Genomic DNA, 26,477 nt, shown 5'->3' on the forward strand with positions numbered 1-26,477 from the left:
CCGCAGGACCTGATCTAAAGCTGAGTTCTATGTTCCTTTCCTTAGGTGATTTCATTCACTCTCCTGGCTGCAAAGATCACTCATGCCAATGACTGAATTTTTTTTTTATCACCAACTCCATTTTGCTGGGTAGTTGTACTTGAATGTCTTAGGCACATCAAAGATAGTATGTCTAAATGTACTCCTCTTCCAAATACCTTAATATAGTAACTGCTCCATTTTCCACCTGATTTTTCACATCAGAAACCAAGGGGTCACCTATGAAATCTCATCAACCCCTACAACATTCTATCTTACTAATCAACTTTACCCAAAATCTCCCTTAGGTACATCCACTTCTTTCCACCTCCACTGCCACCAATGTGATCAAAGTCACCACGACTACTGCTCCTAAACTGGTCTACAAATTTTCTCTATTATTTTCTAGAAAGCAATGTGGCTGATATTTTCAGTTTTTACTCAAATAACAGTAGGAATAAACAGCAATTAGATATTCTTTAATTCAAGTATAGTGTTTTTGGGAGGGGGCATCCTAACAAATGCCTCAAATTCTAACATCTTAATTGAAACTGCCTAAGTGGCAATTTCAACATGTAGTTGATAATTCTAGCCCAAAATACAATCCTTAAAGATAAGTAAGAGAACATCAAGAGCCCAGAGGAGAAGGAATTAAGGAAAAAAACTCTATCACCTCTTGCTTAAGAGTGCGCTCCACCATTCTCTGGACTACTCTGTCTGGCCCATGCTACATTTGTGCATTTATCTGTCCTTCATCTAAGTTTGATTAGGGGGCAAAAACCATGTTTAAAAAAAAATTAAAAAAAGAGTCTAGTACAGGCATTCATAAATGTCCCTCAGACAGAACGTCCAATTACAGATCCTGTTTGGATTTCAAATTATAGTTACTCTCTTAAAATTCAGAATGAAGCATGGGCGAAAACTTAGGAAGATAAAACCAAGGTTAGGCCGCACCCTGAAGTAGCAATCCATGCCGTCGGAAAGAGCACTAACATCAGTAACCGATCCATCTCCTCCTCCGGCTCGGTTGGGCACACCCTCTTTTCCTGATATCCAGGGCTAAATGAAGGAATGAGGAGAGAGCTGTCTTTGAATAAACCTCTAATTTAACCAGAGCTCTATGTGTAGTAGACAGAAAATACCAGGGAACTGGACTTCCCAGAAGGTGCTTTCAGCCACGGTGGGCATGCCTCCTGCTGACCGTGATGGAGAGGGCGTTCTTGGGCGGTGCTCCCCCCACAGGAGAGGGTAGATGGAGAAGCCCAGCCTTTAGGGCAGCATGTCCACAGACACAGACAACAGCGGTGTCTACACATTCACATCCTTAGTGTGATTTGATTTTCCCGTTGCCTTATGTGTCTATGTGTTCTTAACCTACTTCACCTTCACAGGGATGTCTTCCTCCTGGCTGGCTCTCTCTGAGGTAAAGACGTAGGAGATTTCTTTGTGAGATGTGTTCTGGCGGCAGATGGCACACTTAATGGAGCTTCTGTGGGAGCCTACGCTGTACTGTTCAATAATAATTGAAGTGCATTCATTACAGAAACAGTGCCCACAGGTCAGGACGGCCCACTGGAAAAGAAAATACAGACCATGCCTCAGGGAGATGCTACCAAAGATGCTGTTCAATGCACACATACGTTAAAAGGAGGAGTCATAACTTCACTTCCTAAATACTTCATGATATTAATATACTTTAAGTCATAAAAGCTAACTTGTACACTTAAACGAACTATCTTTTAAGTCAGTCAGAATAAGCTTTCAGTCTTTACTTCTGCTCACCCTACCAGTGAGCACACTGTTATCTGGTAAGAAGTTGGTGTTCTCATTTCAGTCTAGGAAGAATGCGTGTCACCCCTTCAGCACCCTAAGGCAGATACAATACAGGGTCTACGAACAATGTTAATCTGGAGGTAATATCATACTCAATATAGTCCATACAACTTTTAAACAGACTGACGTTTTCACATGTTAAAGCATTTATTATATAGAAAATAAGATGGTCTAGTATCTCAGATTTATTTTAAAAGTGGTACTGGATACATGAAAAAAAAATCCCCAATATACCGAAAAATATATTTTTGAAAACCCCCTTATATTTCAAGAAAGGCACAATAATCTTTTCTGGAGCATATTATAGGGACTCCTTCCCTTTTTGGCAGTTGGGGGAGTGTAGAAGAGCATTAGTTTTAATCGAGCTGTCAGTTCTAAAAGCTCTGACATCGTATGCTAATTATTTAAGCTTTTCGCCTGATAAGAACCAACAATAATGAGAAGAACAGAATGGTGCTGTGAGTGACGGGCTCCTAAGCCCTAAGCTATGATGTGTATGAACTTGAATGGAAAGATGGTGTGTGGCTGGGCCTTCCCCAGGTACTTTGCAGGATGGACTAAAAAGCTCCTTGGGAAAGAACCCACACTAAAGGCAGGGAAAATGCGCTCTCTAAGCTGTTCTAAAACATTGACTGGGAAGGAGGGGTACTCAGGGCTTTCCTGGATGCAGTTCGTGCTGCTCTCCAGCTGCACCGCTGCGCTCAAGGACTGTGCCCGAGTCCCCAGGAGTGGAGGGTGCAGGAAGATGAAAGCACTGTTTCAGTGGCATTTCTGTAGACAGGGCAGCACTGTTCTGTACCCTGTGTACCTTTAGTGCCACGGGGGATGAAGGGCACTTCCTCTATGTGAGAGGACTTGTGCAGATTGTGAGAGCTCAGAATGGACAAGCTGAGGGGCAAGACAGGTCCATCTGCAACGTAGGAGGAACCAGAGTCATCTGGCACCAGAGCATGAGGAGCGACAGGAAGTTGACGGAAGTGGCCTAAACAGAAGAATAGACAAATAGCAATGCCTTCGAAAACTGTGAAGTGTTCTATAAACGCATGTGATGTTTATTATAATTTCACCTGTTTTCCCAGCTGCCGGGCACAGATTGGACAAGGTTCAGGATTAACACCGCCTGACGTTTTGTCTTGAGACTATCCAAGAGAGAGGAATTTAAAACTATGTTAGTTACATTTTAAAATGGGATACATGTTTTACAACTCATTTATTGAAGTAATAATTTACATATTATTACCTAACACTATCATTCCTGGGATTTACAAATAACATTTATTTAGGAAGTGAACAAAAGAATGGAAACAATTTTATTATAGTTTGTTAAAATTATATTACTGTAGTTGTGATTACCATAGAAGGCAAAATGAGAAGAAAAATATAATTAGCTAAAGTCTCAAGTTTTACTTTCAAGCTAGATTCTGTTATAAAGAAATTACATATTTCATATGTCTGTTTAGCATGGGCTCACAGACATGGGAAGAGGCAGCATTTATTTCCATAACTCCTTATTAATACTGGTTTCTTTTCTCAGAATCCTTTTTCTAAACTCATTAAGGCAAAGCAAATAACTAGAAGCTAGAAATATTATTGATCTGAGACCTAACTATGCCTGGGAATTATGTTGAAGTATAATAGCTTTTCAAAATCTCCTTAAAACTATTTCAAAAATTAACAGCTTCAAAAAAAGTCATCAAATGGGCAGGTTTTCAAAATGAAGAAAACATAAAGGATCACTAAAGTTTTTAAGTCTGTGGTTTCACTAACCAAGTAGTTTTAAAAAAATTGTTCTTGATTATCCTTGATTCTCTTAGCAACTTTTAAATATACAATACAGTATCAACTACAGTCACCATGTGGTTATCCCTAGCACTTATTTATTTTATAACTGGAAGTTTGTATCTTTTGACTCCCTTCATCCATTTCTTTCACCCATCTCCATAACTGCCATCTCTGGCAACCTTCAATCAGCTGTCTGTATCTACAAGCTTGATATTCTGGGTTTTTTGGTGTGTTTTTTTTTGTTTTATTTTATTAGATTCCACATAAAATTGAGATCATATAGTATTTGTCTTTTTCTGTCTTACTTTACTTAGCATAATGCCCTCAAAGTCCATCTATGCTGTTGCAAATGGCAAGATTTCATTCTTTTTTATGGCTGAATAATACTCCACCTTCTTATCTATTCATCTGTCAGTGGACACTTACGTTGTTTTCACATCTTGGTGACTACAGACGATGGCTCGTCATTACCTGCTTCTCCTATAAAGTAGTAGAACTCCTCAACAAGTAGTAGACTCTTTATAAAAGAGTCTATGCGGTTGCCTAGAATTATTCAGAAAATTTCTTCTGGAGACCTTTGTTCTTTGGAATCTCACTGGAACTTTACCAGTATCTAACAGTGAAAAAAGCTGATTAACAATATAACATGTTAATCCTCAAGCCTGTAGTACATTAAATGAAGACCATTCTGCTCTACGTGATTTATTTACATTTAATCTCTCAAGTTTGGTTAAAACACTAACATCTTATTAATCACTGCTTGATCTAGTGCCTATGATATGTCCACAACAAATCTCAAAATCCCTTGAGACCAGGGACCAAATCTGTCTATCTCAAACTTCTAGTACAATGCATGTACATGGCAGGTGCTCAATATATATTTGTTGACTGCCAGAAAAATTAATTATTTTAAAAATTTGATAGGTTCATTATCTTTTATTTCAAATAAACATGATCACAAAAAATTGGGATTATATTCCCTTTGTAATTTTAGTTATATTTTTCATCTCACCTTTCTGACATGAGCATTTTATTTTACTTATTCACTGAAAACACCATTTAAAATACTCAGTCATGTCATGAGAATAACCCATAATTTATACTTTACACTGTTCTATACTGTATAGTGCACATCTTTATATTATCTGTGTAATATGCTTTCTACAGATAATCATCTTCTTTTGTGTGTGTGTAGCTATTGTAGATGTAGCTAGCATTCTGACTCAAATACTAACAAAAACAAATAAAACATTGATTTAAAAAACCCCTATATCATTATGGGACTAAGTTTAAATGGAAAGAGTCACTAATGTGGTTTATTGATAAGTACAGAATAGGAAAAAGTAGCATCTTATAAAACAATACCTTCTCCAAGTTAGTTAGGTAAAGAAGCTGCCCAAGTTTTTTCTGAAGCTGTGATGTAGCAACAGCTTTATCATTTAGTAGCTTTATCCGATTTTGCTCTACCTAAAAACAAACAAACATGAAATAACTTTATTCTCTCTCAGGCTGATGGTAAAATTATATGAAACATGTATAATTCTTCCTCAATAATATAAATGTGTCCTCTTTTAAGGAAACTCATTTACATGTGAAAACTTGAATTTGCAAAATGGATACTAGATAATATATTTCAAAAAAAAAATGCATATATATATATATATATATATATATATATATATATATATATATATATATATATTGCCTAAAACTCAATGTAGAATGTTTTAAATAGGAAGCTCTCCTATACGCTTGAAATTGGATTAAAAAAAAAAACACACAAAAAAAGAAAATTCTATGTGTGTACCATTTTTCAGTAGTACATCCATGGGATAAAGAAAAATGAAATGATATGCTACTCTGGCCAGAGTGATTTTAAGAAATCCAGAGAAGAACCTCCATGCCCCCATCTTCTCTATGACCTCTCTCAGTAGAATATAATTGACAAAAAAGGAATATAAAAATAAGAGGAATTGCCCAGCTGGGGTGGCTCAGTTGTTGAGCATCGAACCATGAACCAAGAGGTCATCCGGTCAGGACACATGCCCAGGTTGCGGGCTCAATCCCCAGTAGAGGGCGTGCAGTAGGCAGGTGATCGCTGCTTCTCTCTATCCCTCTCCTTCCCCTCACTCTAAAATCAATAAAAACATATTAATAAAAATAAGAGATTAAATACATACTTATTGAAGAGTTCACTGCCCTCTCTTTCATGAATCTTGGAGTTTTTGTGATACCTATTTGCTGTGCTCTTTTCTGTGGTTTACTTGCAAGTTACCTCATGTGGTTCAATGATGTGAAGGACAGGTGGGTTGGGCTTTGGCTCCCCGGGATGACGAACTCTTAGACGCTCTGTAGCCATTGCAAGTTCATCAACAGCAGACACACGATTCCTCAGAGCCATCCAATATTCATGAAGCAACTGGAGGAACAGAAGAGACAAAGACATTGTCAAAGCACAGAATTAAAGCTGGTTAAAGAAATAAATTGGTTAAAACCGCCAAGATGTGCCTTGGTCAAAAGTCTTGAGAGAGGTCTTATGACATATACATTTTTTCACTACGTGTCTAAGGTAAAAGCAGTTCTTGGGCTATTTTTAGGAGGAGAAAATACAACTGGAAATCTCCGTAGGACACTGCAGAGTATTGCCTCTTTACATTCTTAAGAACAGAATAGCCAAAGATTTCTTGGTAGGACCAAAGACCTTTATAGCTCAATACTAGGCTTGTATACTAGGTGGAATCTCTGCTTTATTTTTTAAAGAAATATTATTTATTCTAAAATGTTTCACATATTAAAAATAATATGTATATATGATAATGAGAATATTAAATACACAAGTGAGTTCTACCATCCGATTTAGGAAAGAGAACAGTATCAATTTCTTAGAAAGCCTCTGTGTTCCCTCTTAAATGTATCACTCTGTCCTCATACACTCTTCCTTCAACCCGCCCCCCAAATGGAGTAACCATTATTCTGAGTTGGACTTATTATTCCATACTTTTCATTGACATATACTAATCTACACATCCTTATTAACCTGGATATATGTTTCTGAAATTTATAGACATGGCATCAATTATTATAAAACTTTTGATATGCTTTCTTCACTAACATTATTCGTTGAGGGAGGTCCTGACTGATGTGTGTAGCAGTAGCTCATTCTTTCCCATCACTGTAAAAGGGTTTAGTCTGCAATGTTATGGAGAAAAAGGCACAAAGTTCTGTGAGAATTACATAATAAGCTTTCCCGATACAGAGCAAGTGGCAAAACTGAGCCCAAAGGAAGAAGGTAGGGTCAAGTGGACACGGCACCATCTTCTTCCATGGCTTGCTGTAATTAACTGTGTTAATGTGCTTTTACATTAAAACAGTAATGCAAAAAAAAAAAAAAATTATGAACCAATGACTTCAATCTATAAAAGTATGAAAGTACCTTTCCCCAATTTATCACACACATGAATTGATATGACAGCATGCCTCCTTTTTCTGGACATATTTTTATCCTGCTTTAAAAGGCAAGAACTTTAGATTTAAAAATGTATTAAATGAATTATAACATATAAATAAAACACTTCTTTCACTGCCTTACCCATCATCCCTGCAAAGTAGGATAATGGATTATCAAATCCAAATACAAAGAAAAATTCAAAACTAATGAATTCTGGAATCTCACCTCAATGTCTGAGTTACAACAAGACGAAATGACTGAATTATTAATGTGCAGGGGCACTCTGTGCATTTTAATTGCCATGGTTCCCAGTCTACATATTGAGAAATACTTACCGTGTTCTCCAGTCTTCATTTGAGGTCACTGATGGTTGGTTGTTATTCACAGAACAAGAGCAAAACAAAACAAGAAATGAAAACAATCCCTCCTCTAATTCCACCCAACAGCCGTGTAAGGTCAAGCTGAGAACCGAATGACCATTTTCACAGCTAAATAAAAGCTTTCATATATTTTAATTTTAATAATGATTTTCTTTTGGTAATTTAAGAAATAGAAGTTCCTTATTTGTTCAGTATTAGTGTATTTTTCATCATTATAATCACTACATTTTAGGAAAAGAGAAATTATAACACCTCAAGTCTCTAAGCAAATTTTTAAAAACTAAAGAAAGAAAGAGAAAAGTAGCAATTAAAATTAATGCAAAAGAGCACTTTTAATATTGAAAGGAAGTTTGAAAATACTGGACCTTATATTCCTTTTTCCAAGCTTCAAAGAGATCCATTGAAATACTTCCTTCATCAATGAATTCAATATCAAATCTATGTGATTTTGCAAACGACAGTAGAGCTTTCATAGATCGTTCTGTCTCACTTATTGCCCACAGACCCCGGCTGGTGGTAGGTGCTCGATCATCCACCAGTCCTTCTTCATCTTCTATCATCTCCTCAAATATTGCAGTCTGGCCTTTGACTCTAAAGACACACAGAACAAAATAACAGTAACTACTGTTAATGGGTAAAAATAACTGTAAAAAAGTCATACTGGCAAAGCCAACAGAAAAACAAGGTCAGTAATGAAAATTTCAACAATTTTTAATGTCATGCCTACATGATCATGCTTGCAAGTCTTTGGGGGAAAAATGCTTGAGGCATCATAAATTTGACCAGTGTTTCTTGAGAGCCATCTGGCATAATAAATGGCTACAAAATCCAGGCTGAAATCTTACTCTGAGAATTAAAATGATACAAAAAACAAACTACCACCATCAACCATGCACACACAGACACACACACAGACAGACAGACACACACACACACACAGAGAGAGAGAGAGAGAGAGAGAGAGAGAGAGAGAAGAAACAACTCCAAAAACAAGCTAATCTCAAAGTACACTGTCAATTTCTCTTTTCTGAGGCCATCCGATTTTAGTGCTTTCTCCACTTCCATTTTGTAAGATACAAATAATGTTGCTAAGGTCATGCCTATATGCACTTACTAAGTAGCTTAATTCTTTGCACAGGATAAAGATTTTAAACTTGCGTTGGAGAAAGTGTATTAATAATGAGCTCATGTTTTACAGGACACTAACCATGTATCAAACACTGCTAAGCAATTATGTGCATTTTCTTATTTAATATCCAAAAAAACCTCAATGAGGAAAGTGTTATTATATGCATTTCACAAATGACACTGAGGTTTAGAGAAGTAATTTGCTCACAAAAGTGGGCAGGGACTTGAGTTGAAATCTGCTGGACTTGAGAGTCTGTTACTCTTCTAAACTATCTATCAGTTAGACATTACTACATGACATGAGCATTTGGGGGTAAACTTCTGCATCAGTCAAACTGAGCATGTTAAATGATCAAATGCCAAAATTTAATGAGTTGATTTAATAAGAGAAAAAAATACATAAGGAAGATTACTGTAAAGAAAATATAGTCTTCTAATTTAAAACATCGTCTTGTAAATGTCTCATTTTCCTGCTGTGAAATAATCAGAGTACTTACGTGTGAGAAAACAGCTTTGATTCATACTCTGTGAACAATTCATCAGCCTTACAAAAGACACAGCTGTAAAAGAAGAAACTGTCAGTGAAATATTCACAAACACAACCAGCAATTGGGTAATTTCTAAGAAAGGATAAGTATTTTATACTTCACTTTTTCTTTTCAACAAATATGCCATTTCAGAAAAAAAAATTTTCAGTATGTTGTCCTATAGAGTTGCTGGTTTTTGTTTTTTAAAGTTAGATTAATAATACACCTCTACTTCTGTCTGAAATCAAATGAAAAACTTTTATTCTGTGAACCATTATTTCTTTGCTCAGAAGAAATCTAGCCTAACAGAATGATGCCATTTCATCGAATGATTTCTCCTGGTACCTACCAGTTGAGAGGAAGTCTGGCTGGTCGAAGGTGGCAGATTGTTGCGGACTCAATAACGTTACGAGATGGAGGTCCCTCCAGGTTTTTTACAGCCTCTCTTACAAGTTTCTGGAATTTATTTAGTTCTTCCATTTGTGTTGTTAGTAAGAACTGAAGACCTCTGCAATCACGGAATCTAATTCCCATCACCAGCACCAAACACAACACAAAGAAATGAATAGTAGGTCAATTTCTTCCAATTCAGAAAACGGTTGTTACACAAAGAAACTGCAACATTTTACCTAGTCACACTTTAGTGCGTTCACCTTAGGAGAGTGTTCTATCGGTGCCTATTAGTAGGCAAGGAATAATAATATTGGATGGTCTACTATAAAAAGTCTGATAGTTCCTGTTCTCAGGAACTAAAAAACAGTGCTCAAAATCTTCTGTCTCCATCTTAGATGTCTTTGAAAGATCACGATTGCCACATTCTTTCTTTTTAATGCTGACTGACTGCAGATGTACCTCCTGACATCCTAGCTCTATGTGGAGAGGTGACTGCACAATGAGAGATAAAGTCAGAAAAATGGGGAGAAAGAAAAATAGCCAAGAGGTTTGCTACTTGTTACAAGACTTGCCCTTTCTCTCTTTCTGTGTGTTTGTGTGTATTTTATTAAGCATTTACTATATATCAGGCACTTTGTAAAACCCAGATGTTCGTAATCACAATATGTTCCTATATTTAACTGTACCTCTTAATATCAAATGATTTGAATATCTGGGGTGGCTACTCATAGAGTTACTCTGTTTTGTAATATTTTCTTACTTCTCTGACATAGAAAGCTTGCTAGTCTGTTGCTTGTAGTTGCTGGTTATTTCATTTCGTACTCTCTGAACAAGTTCCTCGTCAACAGAAAATTCTATTGCTCTGTGGATCACATTCAGCCACCAAGGAGAATTAGAACAAGTCTGTATAAAAAGACAAGAGCTGATCAGTTAACATCGTTGTAGTGCTCACTGTGTTTCTATCCCATGGAAGGGTGCTGTGAAAAAGTCAAAGGCAGCAATAAATGCTACTCTAAAGGGAATTACAACAGCAGCGAGACAAGTACACATTCTCCACATTGGATGGGTGAGTACAACTTTGTACAATGTAATTAAAGAGAACACCTGTTTCCTGACTATTCTGGATGAATGAGAATTTACTGTGCACACTTGTATAATAAAGCTATGCTAAAAAATACTTCCCCCAACAAAAATTCAATACTTCCTCCATATATTTGGAAAGGTAACAGGTTTCTTTCTTAATATAAAGACATCATGCTAATACTCAAATAACTGAACTAGATTCTACTCAGTGAATAGTCTATGACAAGTAACAAAATTATATGTCTGAATATTAAGGAATTAATGAATTAGGAAGAATAAAATGTGGAGTAACTGGTAAAAGTCAAACAGTAAATGAGAGTGCATTTTGTGCACCCTCTTCTTTGGACTTTGCTACTGATTTCATAGAAGAGAAATTTTAGAAATGACAAATGGCTTGCATTCCATAAGAAAAATACCTGAGGTTCTAATGTTCTGACATGTTGAAGGAAAAGACTTTGGCAATATATACATCTGAGAGTAAAAGAAGAATATGAAAGTCTTACTTTCTTCAAAAGACAACTTGTTATATATGCCAAAGGTAAAAGAAGCCCAGCATAGTGAAAAAGAAATGAAAAAGAGTAACTTCAAAATAGGTGATTTATCTATGTATCCGTTGATTCAGTAAATAAACACTTCTAGCAGCAAATAAACTTTTATTGTGGGACAGGCACTGTGGTAGGAGCTCAGAATTCCAAGATGACTACCTGAGCTCAAGTTTTTCCCGACAACAAAGCAAAAGCCAAAATGCTACGTGGAGACACACCCAAGTGAGGAAGTCACTTCGGGGACGTACCTTTTTCTGGAGCTCGCGAATGGTCTGCTGCACAGGAAGCAAAGCTTGCTGTGCTTCAGCAACTTCCGTGTTACACTTGCTCATGTAATGCTCCCTCAGCTGTCTGGCCTGTGTTAAAACAGCAAACAGCATAACTTTCACTCCAGGTCTAGAAAATAATTTAGTATGTTTCAAGAACAATGTGGTTATCTTATACATTTAAAGCTACTTAACTCAATTTAAGCATAAAACTCTACAAGTATACTGTAAAGAACATAAAAGCCACACCACAAATTCCTAAGATATACATTCAAGAGAACATTTAGCAGTTAAGTCACAAAATCCAAGAAATCCCAAGGGTTTAATCTCTTATCTGATTGATACAAATTTCTTAGAATTTACTTCAGTTTAGAAATAATACTTGAGAATATACAGTAACTCAGGTGTTATAGACGGACTTGTGTTCCCCCCAAATCCATACGATGAAGCCCTAGCCCTAAAAGGGACCACATTTGGAGATGGGACCTTAAAGGAGGTGACTGAATGTGTAAATGTAGTTAAATGAAACCATAAGGGTGAAGTCCTAGTCCAATATGACTGGTCTCCTTGAAAGAGCAGAGACACAACTGAATGCAAGCAAAGAAAAGGCCAGGTAAAGACAGAGAGAGAGGGCAGCCATGCACAAGCCAAGGAGAGTCCTCAGGAGAAACCAACACTGCTGACATCTTGATCTTGGACCGCCAGTCTCCAGCACTGTGAGAAATAAATTTCTGTTGTTTAAGACCCCCGTCTGTGGTATTTTGTTATGGCAGTCCTAGCAGATGAATACAACAAAGGTCTAAAAACTCTTCCCCTTCCGACTTAAGAAGGATCACATAATTTGCAAGCAATAGAAATACTTTAAAATTCTTATAAACCAGATAAAATTACCAAAACTGGACCACTTTTGACTTTAAAAAGAAGGGGGGTGGGAATTTCTTGAGGTTTCACTGAACAGATACGCCTCTTTGTACAAGGCAATGCCTCCCTGGGCTTCCGTTACTTCAATTACGGAAGGAGGTGGTTGAAGTAGATGATTCCTCGGATCCTGTGCCCTCATATTCTGAGAGTTACGCAAAAGTGACAACACATGGAAATACATCCATGTGTATAGCCTGAACCATCCTCCTCACGATGAGTTTTTTCTTTACCTGTCACAAACTTCCAATTAATTTCTATTAAAATTCCCTGGCTATAATTAGTTGGTCATTAAAGATGTCTACTAACAGACTGGACTATCTCCCAGAGCTTCCTGTCACTAAAGGCAGGTAAACAAAGAGTGAGTGATTATATGCTAGATTAGATGCCTGCAATGCAAATAAAATTTCATTAAAAAATTTCTAACACTTAGGCTGCCATCTAACATTAAGAAAGGGTTGTACATAGTTATACAATCTTATTTTTTTATCTTGTTGATTCAAATAAAAGCTCTACTAACAGGTGTGATACGTTTCAAACATATCTACTACTCATTAGATTTAAGCTTTGCCATCTCTCTTTGACCTTTAAAAGGACAAAAATCCATGGGTGAATTAGCATAATAAGCTTACTGAAGATTTATTATAAATTAATTTATAATATCACTCTTTCCAGAGAGAGGCAATACTCATTGCAGAGGGAACTTCTTTGAGGACATAAGAAATACGTACCACTGAAAATCTGAATTTACTGTCATAAATAATAAACAAAAAGGTGGCAAAAGTATAAAACTTTTTATTTTCACTATATCTTTTTCAGATCTGTCATGAGATCAACAAGAACTTTTAAAATGTGTTGTTCAGTTATAGCCTGTGCTTTGACTATCAATAACCACATCTACAACAAGCCGTTGCCCTCTAGCTGCAAGCACATCACCAGAAAAGCAGAATACTATGGAGTACTGCTTTTCTTCACCTCCCCAATCACCACCGCAAAGTCAGAAAGGCCAAAGCAGCAGGAAAAGAGGATTACCTCTATTTAAATGTTGTGCGCTCTAGGAAATATCAATTAGGTGGAGCATGAAGCCTGAAAAAATACTCTTTAACGGAAAGAATGAAAAATAATAATTACCTCTTCCTCAAGTCTGCCATCTCGCAAGGTAGGAGGTATCCCTGGGTGCCTGTCTGCCAACAATTCCATCAAGTTGTGAGTAGCATGAAGTCTCTACAAACATACAAAAGGCAGTAATTACGACAGCCAACGCAGTCAACTCTAAGCGGAGAACCTACTGTTAACATGGCACACAGAGCACTAACCACATAATTGTATCACTGATTTGAGTGCCGGCTTTCTCAGAGAAAGCCAAAGTCAGTTTTATAGTCAAGGTCTTAATTCACAATGATATACATTTTCTTCAATTAAAAATCTACTCTTACGAAATATGTCTGTATTTAGCAGAATATGTAACGTAGGTGTACTTTTCCATTATAATGCATTTGCCTACACAGGGAACAATGGGTATGCCAAGTAAGTCCAACAAAATAAAGAGGTGGGCTGCCCAAGCCCGATTCCTCTTCTGGACGATGAGTCTGCACGATCCTGGCACGTGTATTATGATAAAAATAAGGAAAATGACACATAAGGAAACAAGGCTGTGACATAGACCTGTTGCACTTAAGGGCCGGATAGGGCAGAGCTGGAGGTGAAGGTGGTACAGGAAAACTCTCTCTTATATCTCTGCACTCAGTATAAGCCAGGTTTCTCAATGTGACGTTGTGTCTACAACTGGGTAGAGACTCCTGGAGTCAAGGGCTATGAGAAGGAATAAAGTGAGGGTAATTTCTGTCTGTTATCTTGGGAAGACAGGTAGGGGCTAAAGGATCACTCTTCCACCTTGGTTTCCCTCACTCAGGAGCATGACACCTTTGCATTTCCTCCCTCTCCCCTGAAGCACACACACTGCTTAAGGCCAGGGCTTGCCTTCTGTTCTCCGTATCCATGCAGAATAAAAGCACACTTATATTTAATTTTCCCTCCTCACCCCTCCCCCGCCATCTGCTGAAGTACATGTGAACACGTAGGTCCCAGAGCGTATCATTCTGAATGATAAAGAAGGCTCACCAGAGACTCAAGCCTAAATGTCCCAAGGTTAGTAAACGTGGTCCTTATTTACCATTCAGGTAGAGAGCTTTGTCTATATAATCCATGCGGCAGAATCGAGAATGGAAAGAGATTTAACACTTAAATGTTATAATTCAAATATCCAAATCTCCCTAAAAGACCTCCAAAAATTAAACTAGAAGATCATTGGATAGGTTTCATTATTACATAGTTCCATTGCTGAGATTCACTCATTTTCTTTACTTTTTTTGTGAAAACCATGTGAATTAATATGTTGATGTTCAAATGCAAAAGTGATAAAATTGACCTCATTCTTTGAAGTACAAATAATTCAAGCTGTTTTTCTAATGTAGGTTAGATTTAGCTAGTCAGCCTTGTGCCAATACTGGCCTGAACATGTGGAATAGTATTGATTCTCAAACTTTCATGGACAGCCTACCCTCCAAATTCGCAGGTTTCAGGATGAAAAGTATTCGGCGGGGAAAAAAAAATCCAAAAAATTACAAAATGCAAAACTTGAATTTGCCACATATCAAGCACTCTGCTGAATTCACACAAATGAAGTGATGTGGAGGCATACCCTGCTGTAGCCTAAATGCAAATTTAGGTTATATGCAAAACTAAGCCATTTTACAAAAGGGAACCAAGCATCTACAGATTTTGGTACCATGAGAGGGAGGGTGCTCTGGAACCAATTCCCTGAGGACACTGAGGTAGGACTGTAGATGCAAATCAACTTGGGTGCTTACTGAAAGGACTGAATCCCAAACTTCATACCCAGATATTATGGCTCAGTCCATTTGTTACCTTTCATCTTTTTAAATATTCAGAAAAATTATTCTGTAAAAAAACAAAAGTATGTACTTGAGACTTTAGTTTTTACTTACTTGGAGTGAATCAGTTTTGAGTTTTCCTTTGTGTTCCTCAGACGAACGCAACACTTCTCTGTACAGTTCTGCTGCCAATGCATACTCACCTGAAGAATTAAAGCATTTAAGGCATAAAAAGTCATGTATTTAGCTCCCAATATGACCTAGTTACCTATATTTTAAAAAGTCTGTGAAAATATAACTTAGCGATGAAGAAATTCCTTTTTAAGAAAAGGAATTTGACTTGGCATTATCGCTCCAGTAAAAAAGATGATGATAGGTCCTTTCGCTAATTTCACAGACTAGGACATCAATCAAATGTATTTGCAATGTTTTAATATTATACTGAAAAACAAACTAGGTTAACTTCTAATTTGGACAAATGATTTCCTTCTCATTGAAGTTAGAGAGTACCAATCAGTATTCATTATGATGTTTAAAATTAGGACAAGTATGGGGTGATTATAGGTATTTAAAAACAAATATTCAAAATACTGTGACCAACCAACATATAATTCTTGGAAAAATAATATACTCTTCTTGACAGGTGTTCTTCTTGGTGGTCAAAACAATTCGCAATTAAGAACTACATTTCAAAAACTTACAGGTTTTTCTTTCCATTTCTGGTCACACAAATCACAATCAACCTGAAATTTATGCTGTTTCATATTGTTCATGATTAGCAGCTCATTCAAATAAAATAATTTAAGAAATATCAGTTGTAAGTACAGGTTGGTGAATTATGGTCCATGGGTTATATCTGACTCTCTGTATTTTTATAGAAACCATGAGCTAAGAATGATTTTTACATTTTTAAATAGTTGAAAAAATTGAAATTGAAAATAATAATACTTCGTGAGATGTAAAAATTATGTGAAATTAAATTTCAGGGTCCACAAATAAAGTTTTATTGGATCTCAGCCATGCTCATTTGTTCACAGCTGCTTTTGCACTGTAACAGTAGAGCTGAGTAGTTGCAACAGATCTATGACTTGCCAAGTCTAAAATATTTATTATCTGGTTCTTTCAGAAAAAGTCTGACGACACCTTAATGAAAGGAGAGATGAAACATTTTTAATGGCATAAATAATGAAATCTATCTTATTTGCTGCCTAGGGAAAAACTTTAAACTGGTAGCTAACATAAATATAATTAAAATAAAAACCTAAAAGTAACAAAATCATGAAATTCAAAAGATGGCACAGAGATGTTCTAGTTTCAGTTTATTGGGGGGAAAAAAAGCCTTTATTTCCTGATCATCATATACACTTGCTTTCTGTTTTTTAACTTCAGTCTAGTTTTATTAATATCAATTTATTAATATCAGGGCTTTGTTTAGAGCCATAATGAACTTTCTCTCTACTCTCTCACTATATATACACCTTTGTAAATTTTGTTGTTGGTTCTCTCTTTTGTTAATGCTGATTATATATAAATATAATTTTTTATAATATATATCTTTATTGATTTCAGAGAGAGGAAAGGAGAGGGAGAGAGATAGATAGAAACATCAATGATGAGAGAGTCATTGATCGGCCACCTCCTGCACGCCCCCAACTGGGGATTGAGCCTGCAACCGGGGCATGTGCCCTGACTGGGAATCGAACCCCGATTGCCTGGATCCTAGGTCGACGCTCAACCGCTGAGCCACGCCCAGCCGGGCAATACATATTTTATTGTAAAATACATATAACATAAAATTTACCAATTCAAACATTTTCAAGTGTGCAGTTCAGTGGTATTAAGTACAGTCACATTGTTGTACATAACACTTCCTTTTATACTACTGTTTTCTACTGAGTGCTACCAGTTACTTAATACATAGCTTTCTAAAGCATATATTTTCATACTGCTTTATTGTCAACCCATTTCTATTCACTTTGATAAAAAAGATTATTTTCACAATAATAAAACACATTATCATGTAGGAGTAATACTCAATTATCACGCAAGGAGGTCTCTTTTTTTTACTTTTAAAGATTCTTGTGAAGCTTTTCAAAAGACATATAGATTCTAGTAGTAGTATACTACCATTTGTAGAGACTAATTCATCTGACAATTCTTCATAATTACCACACCTTCTAAAGGAGGAACAATACTAAGTCAGAATGTAAGCCACTGAAGTTGAACTGCTCACTATAATACCAACTTATTTATGCTTATTAAAAAACACATGCTTTCCTGGGAAGACACAGAAATATGCATGTTCAATAAGTTAGGCAATTTTTTAAAAAAATTCTCACTGGAGGATATTTTTCCATTGCTTTTTCAGAGAGAGTAGAATGGGGGGAGAGAGACACATACAGAGAGAGACTCAGAGAGAGAAAGAGATATCAATGTGAGAGAGACATCAATTGGTTGCTTCCTACAAGCACCTGGACCGGGCCCCCGGTAAGGAGCCTGCAACCTGGATACTTGCCCTTGACAGAAATTGAACCCAAGACTCTTCAGTCCATGGGCCAATGCTCTAACCATTGAAAGAAACCGGCTAGGGCAAGTTATACAATTTTAAGTCATATTTGGAAATACCCACTCCTTGCCACTTGATGGCAGTAACATTTCCAAGTAAACAAATTGTACTGCATTTGATATTGCCAACCTAATTTTCTCCAAAAAATATGATGCAGAAAACACATTATACAAAATTGAAATAATACTGTTTTTAATACTATAATCACTGAGCACTTAGAATATGCATTGCATATCATATATGTACATTTGCATATAAGTAAATCCCTCTAGAGTTTGAAATTAATTTTAGATCTTCATTGTCTGAGCTCTACATTTAGAGTTTAAATTATTTAAGTTAGCCCGGCCAGGCATGGCTCAGCGATTGAGTGTCGACCTAGGATCCAGGCGATCGGGGTTTGATTCCCAGTCAGGGCACATGCCCATGTTGCGGGCTCAATCAATGACTCTCTCATCATTGATGTTTCTATCTCTCTCTCTCCCCTCCTGTCCTCTCTCTGAAATCAATAAAGATATATTTAAAAAAAAAATAAAATTATTTAAGTTAAATATGTAATGTTACTTTTAGAAATGTGCGCTGGCTGGTATTGCTCAGTGGTTAGAGTGTTGGTCTGTACAATGAAGGGTTGAAGGTTCGTTTCCTGCCCCTGGTTGGGGTGTGTATAAGAGGGAAACAGTCGATGTGTCTCTCTCTCTTTCTCTCCTCTCCCTCCCTTCCATTCTCTCTGAAAAGCAAGGGAAAAAATATCCTCCTCAGGTGAGGATAACAAAAGTAAATGAATGAATGAATGAATGAATGAAAATATACTGTTTAATTTATTGTGAATATAAATATATTCTTTAATTAATTTATTGTTTAATTTATTTAAATATATTGTGAAGTTAAGCAATGGAAACTAAAAGCAGTAAATCCATCCCAATTAAGTTTATAATTACAATTTTCAAAACCAAAGCTATTAGAGAAGGTTTTAAAAGTAGTTTTAAAAAGGCTACATTTATATCAGCACTTTCCTCATTACTACTAGAAAACCCTTAACAGTCACTATGGTTTATTATAAAGGCTACAAAACTATATAATCTCTTATTGTATTACAAATGCAATAATAGATTGAATTAGTTGTTAAAGAGAGCACTCAATGGTTCATTAAAGTTGCAAAAAAAAACACCACTTGAGTTCACACGGCCGGAAGAGTTCTCATGAAGGAGAGTCAGAGATAACAAGCAATCACCTTCTACCTTTAATGATGTGGATCCCTGCTAAGCCATTGAGAGCACAAACTAGTTGCCGATGTGCTTCCTCACATTCCGTTCCACATTTCTTCTGCAGCGACGTCAGGAGCTCTTCCATTGTCATGGTGCTAAAAGAAGAGGCAGGCTGCTCAGAACCAGAGTGAAGATCCCAAGTGAGAGTATTATATCGCATAAAATCATCAGACTCGTACAGAGCCTTTGTGGGATCATCAGCATCTTTCTCTTCACCTCCACTTATCACTATCATTTTACCTTAATTAGTCATCCCTTCTTATCCCCAGGGATACATTCCAAGACCCTCAGTATATGCCTGAAACTACAGATAGTACCCAACCCTATAAACCAAAAAACAAAACCAAAAGCCTTTTATATCTGGAATGAAGCAAAAACAAAACAAAACAAAAGTCCTAATTTGAAAAGAGATGTTCAAAACCATAAAAATAATTTTGAAGATGTGATTCTCATTCACAAATGGAGTTCCACACCAAAGAAAAACCACCACACTGCTCAAAATAACTGATGACTCAGTGACAAGGACGTGAAACTGGGGGCTAGGACGCTAACTGCTTAAATATGGTCTATTACTACTATATTCTCAGTTGTGGTAGAAGGAAATTGATAATAAAACCTCTTTTGGAGCGGTAGGAACTCCCCACGAACAGCCTGTGGGTGGCAGCAGGCCTGCCTGAGCCTCAGCAGTGGGTACAGGATGGAGGTTACAGTCCTTCTGTCCAGGCTGCTGAGCTTCAGAGCCCAGTCAGAAATCTTCCTGAGTTTGACTACTGCATCCTGGCAGCACACCTCATGCTGACGGTGATAGAAATGTCTTTCCACTGGAGAAAAGTGGAGCCAGTGGGTTTCTTCTGTCTGAGGAGGTATCTGAATCTGTAGAGAGAGAAAAAACAAAAAGATTTCACCTGGAAATTTAACTGTCCATCCCATCTCTTGTGTTTCCTTTTAATACCCTTAATCAATAAAAACTTTTTTGTACTGACTTGGTCAATCACATCTTTCTTTGCAGACCTCCACAGAATCTTGGCAATGAAGCTGTAGAGGGGTTGAGGATTCTTCTTGCAGTAAGGGCGATAGAGAAGTCGAACCCACCAGTGTTTGACGCAGAAAGGTTCAACGCCAAGAAAGACCACTAACCCAAAAAGATCTGCAAAGAAAAAAAGAACAAAGCACTTGGGGAATAACTGCTTCTATATTCCTTCGTGACAATTCTGAATAATCACTTTAACAGACATTACACAGCACAGAGCACTTTCCATGAACTAACATGCAGATTGTACAGGCTCTTGAATCTCAAAGTCAATTCCAATTCAACTTACATTCACTCTATACTTTGTGCTAGGAGCTAGTTTTAAAGTTTATAGAACCAGCCCTGGCCGGTATGGCTCAGCTGGCTGAGCATCGTTCCATGACCTGGTCAGGGCACATGCCCAGGTTGCAGGCTTGATCGCCTGGTGGTGGGCAAGCAGGAGGCAGCCGATCAATGCTCTGCTCTCACATCCACGTTTCTCTTTCTCTCCCCCTCTTTCTCCCTCTCTCTCTAAAAATCAATAGAAATATTTTTTAAAAAGTAAAAAAAAAAGTTTACAGAACCATTAGACAAAGCTTATATTTAATTTAAAAGTCTGAAATTTCCATCAGAAGTAAAATCAGAAAACTACCTGAGTGTACCTGCTCAAGAAATATATACATCATGCACTAAAACTGAGAGATGCATCATTTGCTAGATCAGGAAAAAAGTTATAATTACAAAACTAACATGGAGAATATTCTCTGATCTAATATTCTTCAAATCCTTTGATCTAATAATTCCACTTCTAGGAAATAAGCTTAAGACAATGATAAAAAGTAGAGACAAGATATACCTACAAAGTGATAGTTATAGCAAAAATAAATAGCATAAAAATCACTGAAATAAAGGAATGACTAAATAAATTATGGTATTCACCTCCCCTATAAGACAGAACTTTTTTAATTTTTTGATCTAGCAGGGCTTGTGGTTGTTAGCTTTAGAACACGGTATTTCTTATATATATTTCTTGATTAGACACTCAATTTTATATTCCCCTTTTCCCCCCACTTAACATTATACCTTAGCAGTTTTCCAGACATTCATGATGAATTTTTAAACATGAAAAACTGCTAGGTTATAATGGTAAGTAAAAAAATAAATGGAATATAGAATTATGCATGCAGTGTAAGTACAAATAAATAAACATTTAAAAGACTGAACAGTGGTTATGTTGCCAAATGAAGTTTATAGCTAAGTGTAATTTTCTTTATATTTTTCTGTATTGTTAAACATGTTCACAATCGGCGTGTATTCTCTTTAGAAGCTATAAAAAGATAAGCAACAAATATTTAGGTTGAATTAAATTACTTCAGTGGTTACAGAGAGTTAGTAACATCTGAAAGAACGATTGCCTCGATGCAGAAATCCCGGATCTAAATTTCCCAGTTGCCTATGTGTACCTCTTCTCTGAGGTCCCAAAGATACCTCAAACTCAATCTGCCAAAATCACATCCATAATACTTTTGCCCAAACATGTTTCCCTTCCAATGCCATTCGCTGGTGAGTATTTCCACTCTCCATGGAGTTATGCGAGTTGGAAGTCCTGGCATTTCCTGGTCTAAGTCCTGTTCACTTTTCCTTACCCACTTTTTGTGTTTCCTCAAGACAACCTGGTCCAAACCCAAATGCCAGCATTACTTGCTTAGATTTCTTATTGCAGCCAATCAATGGATAGCCTCTGATCCACTAAGCCCCAGTTTTTAAACCATTCTCTACACTGCAACTAGTGATCTTTTGAAATATAAGTCTAACCAAGAGATGATCCCTAGCCACTTTGCTCATAGAATTTCAACACTAAAATCAGAAAAAAGTAACTCTGATAGTTGTTTTCTTTTTCCTGTATCCTCAGCTAACTTTTGAGTCGGATGTCTCAGTAACACCTAAATATCTACAATGTGGGCAGTTTCCAAATGTAACAGCAGACCACTAAGTCTGGCCTTTTAGTTATTCTGATATTATTCTATATATATGTAATTTACTAAAATTATACAAATATTTAAGTATGTATTTATAAAATTTTCCTAGACATTTTTCTTCCTAAAAATAATCATCAAAAAACAGACTGTTTTTCAGGTCACAGTAGTGGATGTTGATATTTTTATTTTAGTAGGGTAAAAAGTTTTCCAACTTGAATTTTTAGAAAGATAAGTTTTGAGGATGAATATTTGCCACAGGACTCTAAGAATATTTATATTTTATAATTTAACTGCATTTTAATGACATCTTTTTAGGAAACTTCTTATGTAAAACAACTTTGAACTTTTAGTTTTAAATATTCACAACTTGAAAAAAAGTTTTAAAAATGCAATGTCTTCTCTTTGGAAAAAGTAAGTTATATAAATGAGATTATGTAGACGCATGAGTTATAGTGTGTGTGTGGGAGGGACAACTAGATACAACCTAAATGTCCAAGAAGAGGAACAGTTGAAGGAATAATGGTAATAATCAAATGGTGTGATATTATAAAGCTATTAATATTTTATAACTTTTACAATTAGTAAAATTATAGTTCCACTATTTGTAGATTCAGGCTATGAAAGTTATGGTTCTAGTTTTATAGACACAGCCAATTAAAATGAATTCCTTTCTCTCTTGTCAGGTTCTTGCTGTTTTCTATCTACTATTTTGGGACTCTGAGTTTGATCCGACCCATATCTATACTGTTTAGGCATGCACAATAACTGTTCAACTTAGGACAATGGCACTACTCACTATATATCTGTCCTCATATCTGCAAACAGAAATCACCCAATTCCATTTAAAAAGGTAAATGCTAGTAACTGCTAGGAGTCAAATACAAATACAAATCACTTAAGTAAGGATTTCGGCAAAGGTTAAACATCACAACACTTTTTCTTCAAAAAAATTAAGCTTTTTAAATATAGGCAACCTGTGAGGAAACCATATGTTACCTTCCAGTCCTCTCTGTACTGGAGTGCCACTGATGCACCAGCGATTAATCCCACTCAAGCGCTGAGCCATTTCTGCGGCCTGATGAGAGAAATATGGAATAAAAAAAGAAAAAAACAAGAAAAATGCAGAAGTCAGGAATGTTTACTCATGACAACAGCCCACAGAAAGCTACGCTTCAGGTCAGGTGCACCTGCTCTTACTTAGCAGTTAGCACACTCCACGTTGACTGTCCTGTTCAGTGGCAGATAAGTTATAGTACAGTGGTTCTCATTAGCGGGATGCCATGTGCCACCTCCCCCCGCCCCGAAAGGAGGGCAGTTCAAGTGAAAAGCCTCCCTGAATGACTAGATACACCCTCACTCCATCCTTCAGAGTGAATCACTGGACTAATATATGATTTAAAAATTCAGGACAGGTTACAGGCTGGCCAAAGAAGACAAAATAAAGACAGGTGACAGCGGCTGAATCAAAATTCTATCTTCTAAAGTAGGATTTTAGTTACCATCTGGTCTCTCTGATAAAAAATTGCCAAAGTCAACTTTGGTCTAAAGCTATCAGAGCCTGTATGATAAGTTTTCCACTTGGCAGAAATGTTTGCTTTCCTCTTAGCAGAAATCCTTACAAAAGTCCCTAAATACAGTTCTCTTATCTTCATCACACATAAACTACTATCTTACTCAAATGTACATGGGCTCTGCACACAGGGCAATGATTCAGAGGACCAAAAAATTCCTAAGGGCTATTTAGTTCACAGCATAAGAGAAAAGCAAATGTAAGGGTATTTAACAGCAAACTTCTGGCCAATATCAATACTGTGGGTTAATTACACTTAAACTATTAAAACTTCTACAGACAACTTCTTCCAATTCCTACCCCCTGTATCTTCCTCAGCTCTCAAAAGATTCTGCAGAAACTCACTTTTACAGCAGGACATTCGACCATCTGAGCTTCATCAAGGCAGATCCTCCACCACTCCACAGCTACTAGGGGGCTAGGAATGGCCATATAGCGCTTCTGGTTCCGTAAGCGACGCCCATCCTCACTGTTGCTGTGTGGGATATCTACGTAATTTAGCTCTGAACGAAGGACATCATAGGTAATGATAACTATATCCTGTTCTGCCAAAAAATGAGGCTGTAAAAAGCCATCTTTCTTCACTCCTTGATATACCTAGAAAATAAACAGCACAGACATAGTAAATTGCAGAAAAGCTCTTCAAAGATAATTGAAATGATCATTCACTTGTACCCTTACTAAGTCCATTCTCCATGTTTAACACCAAACGCGCTTTGAGATACATTCCATACCTGCTGAGAGAAAGACACATTTTAGTGGGAAAGACTAACAATAGAAGCAATGCGTATGGAACTGTAACAGAAGTAAATGTGGTGGCATCACAGTGGAAGGACCAACTCTATGGCTGAGAAGGTAAATTCAGAGAGGACTTAAAATTTGAGGTGGATTTGAAGAACAGTTAGGAGTTCTCAAGGGCAGAGAAGGGGAAATGGACATGACATGTAGGTAGGTAGGAAGACGGGATCAATAGCACATGCAAAGACCTGACGGTATGAACAACTAGGAGTAAGAGCTGTTATTTATAGAATGCTTCTTATGTCTCAAACACTGCTTTGCCTGTCTTCAACAACAATCCTGTTGGAGGCAGTTATCTCCTACCTCACACATAAGAAATGTGAAGTGACTCGTCCAAAACTAGAAGAGCCAAGATTCAAACTAAGGTCTGTTCACGCCGCAGAACAGAGCTGCCCAGTCAGAAAGATGGCGCTTTGCCTACTGCTGTATCTCTCTCCATGCCTACGACAGTGGCTGAGACAGAACACCTGTAATACTCTCTGAATGGAAAGAAGAACTGAGTGAAGAACACAAACCTTAGCAAACATAACAATGAGTGAACCACACACTATGTGCCAGCACTTTATCACATAATTTAATCTTCCCAGTGAGTCATGAGGGGATACTATTTTCAGAATTTAGCACAGTTCCTGGCACAAAATAGGTGCTCAATAAATATTTGTTGAAAGAGTAAATTCATAGTTTACAGCTAAGGTAACTGAGGCTTCAGAGGATGATTCTGGAGCTAAGAGGTGGTGGATCAGACAAGTAGCTACTCTCAGTCAATGCTGTTTTTGAATTGCATTCCTCTCTGAGTATAAGTGCTTATACAAAGACCTTTTCATTTACATGATAAAGAATTTGTTCAAAAGCTTTCACATCTTTCTACTCAAATACTTTAACTTCTGAATTTTTGATGTCAAAAAAAAAGTGATCTATTTCATATTTTCAATTTCTTCTTCAAGTTCTGATTGAATATTATCTCATGAAGTTATTTTTTGCGATAAACAAAGTGACAAAGATTATAAAAACTATCATAAAGCAGCAAAAATTTATATTTAATTTAAAGAACCCAAACTTTCCTACCAGGACTCGCAGAGATGACGACCTCACATGCCTGTTGATTTCATCCACCCACTGATGACAGATGGAACTGGGAGATATGATCAGTGTTGCTCTTGTTGACACTGGCTCCATTGCAACAAGGCAGTGGGGGCAGTAGAAAGGCTTAATCTTCAGGTTCTCCTCTTCATAATTCACACATTTTGCATGTTGCCACAGGTGGCATTTCAGGCACTGAACACGAGGCTTACGGTCTACATGGTCAAGCTCACCACATATGCACTCAAAACGATAGTCAGACGAATTATAGGGACTCGTGATATTAGAATGTGGCACATCACCACCAGCAGGGTCTGGAGATTCAGCTTGGGCCTCTGCTGCATGCTCTTGCTGGATTTCAAAGACACATGTACTTGTGGATGTGGTAACATCAGTGATTCCAGAGTCACTGGTCACTGGACCTTGATCTTGTGAACTGAGATCGACGTCAGGCTGACTTTTCCCCTTTTTTGTGGATGGAGAAGGCTTTTTCCTCATTTTACTACGATTTCTCCTGGGCTTACAGTAATAATAGTAAGGATCATCATCATCATCAGAGGTATTTGATGGCAAGTACTCAGAATCTGTGTCCTTGCTCACTGACTTTCTGGATTCTTTCTGATTTTTCCTTGGACTCCATACTGCCTATGAAAAACATTATTTAATAAGTTATTTCAACACGTTACATTTCTGAAATTACATTCCCAACTTTGTTTATGTGCTTTACATAAAAATCCTGCTACTCTTTTTCTTGAGGAGAATCACTCCTGGTCAGTGGCTTTCAATGTGCCCTCTATAAGAACCATCCCCGTAGTCTATAGGTCCGGAAGAAAAGAGAGGCTGACTGTATAAGATTGGAGAAGATAAAAGTTAGAAAGATCAGGGGAGCTACTAATACCTTGGTACTAATCTCTTAAAAATTTATAGTCTGCCTAAATCACTAAACGACTAGTAGTTTACAAGACCTAAATATACAAACTAGGGTGATTAAAAGAAAG

General features: G+C 36.9%; 1 protein-coding gene across 2 annotated transcripts in view; it reads right to left on the reverse strand.

Annotated features, from left to right (window-relative positions):
- The window catches only part of SHPRH (SNF2 histone linker PHD RING helicase), a 56,421-nt gene that overhangs the window by 13,709 nt on the left and 16,235 nt on the right, over nucleotides 1-26,477 (reverse strand). For both annotated transcript variants that reach the window (XM_016223948.2, XM_016223947.2), the window contains 17 exons: nucleotides 25,465-26,124; nucleotides 23,947-24,198; nucleotides 23,028-23,106; nucleotides 20,027-20,190; nucleotides 19,660-19,916; nucleotides 19,017-19,138; nucleotides 15,330-15,418; nucleotides 13,453-13,545; nucleotides 11,386-11,493; nucleotides 10,270-10,412; nucleotides 9,466-9,639; nucleotides 9,087-9,149; nucleotides 7,827-8,052; nucleotides 5,909-6,052; nucleotides 4,999-5,100; nucleotides 2,919-2,990; nucleotides 1,402-1,590 (listed from right to left, as the gene is read on the reverse strand). In XM_016223948.2, coding sequence (XP_016079434.2) covers nucleotides 1,402-1,590; nucleotides 2,919-2,990; nucleotides 4,999-5,100; nucleotides 5,909-6,052; nucleotides 7,827-8,052; nucleotides 9,087-9,149; nucleotides 9,466-9,639; nucleotides 10,270-10,412; nucleotides 11,386-11,493; nucleotides 13,453-13,545; nucleotides 15,330-15,418; nucleotides 19,017-19,138; nucleotides 19,660-19,916; nucleotides 20,027-20,190; nucleotides 23,028-23,106; nucleotides 23,947-24,198; nucleotides 25,465-26,124 — 2,937 coding nt within the window. The remainder of the gene's footprint in view (nucleotides 1-1,401; nucleotides 1,591-2,918; nucleotides 2,991-4,998; nucleotides 5,101-5,908; nucleotides 6,053-7,826; nucleotides 8,053-9,086; nucleotides 9,150-9,465; nucleotides 9,640-10,269; nucleotides 10,413-11,385; nucleotides 11,494-13,452; nucleotides 13,546-15,329; nucleotides 15,419-19,016; nucleotides 19,139-19,659; nucleotides 19,917-20,026; nucleotides 20,191-23,027; nucleotides 23,107-23,946; nucleotides 24,199-25,464; nucleotides 26,125-26,477) is intronic.

Source organism: Miniopterus natalensis, chromosome 5, assembly GCF_054644295.1.
Source record: "Miniopterus natalensis isolate mMinNat1 chromosome 5, mMinNat1.hap1, whole genome shotgun sequence".
Taxonomy (NCBI): domain Eukaryota; kingdom Metazoa; phylum Chordata; class Mammalia; order Chiroptera; family Miniopteridae; genus Miniopterus; species Miniopterus natalensis.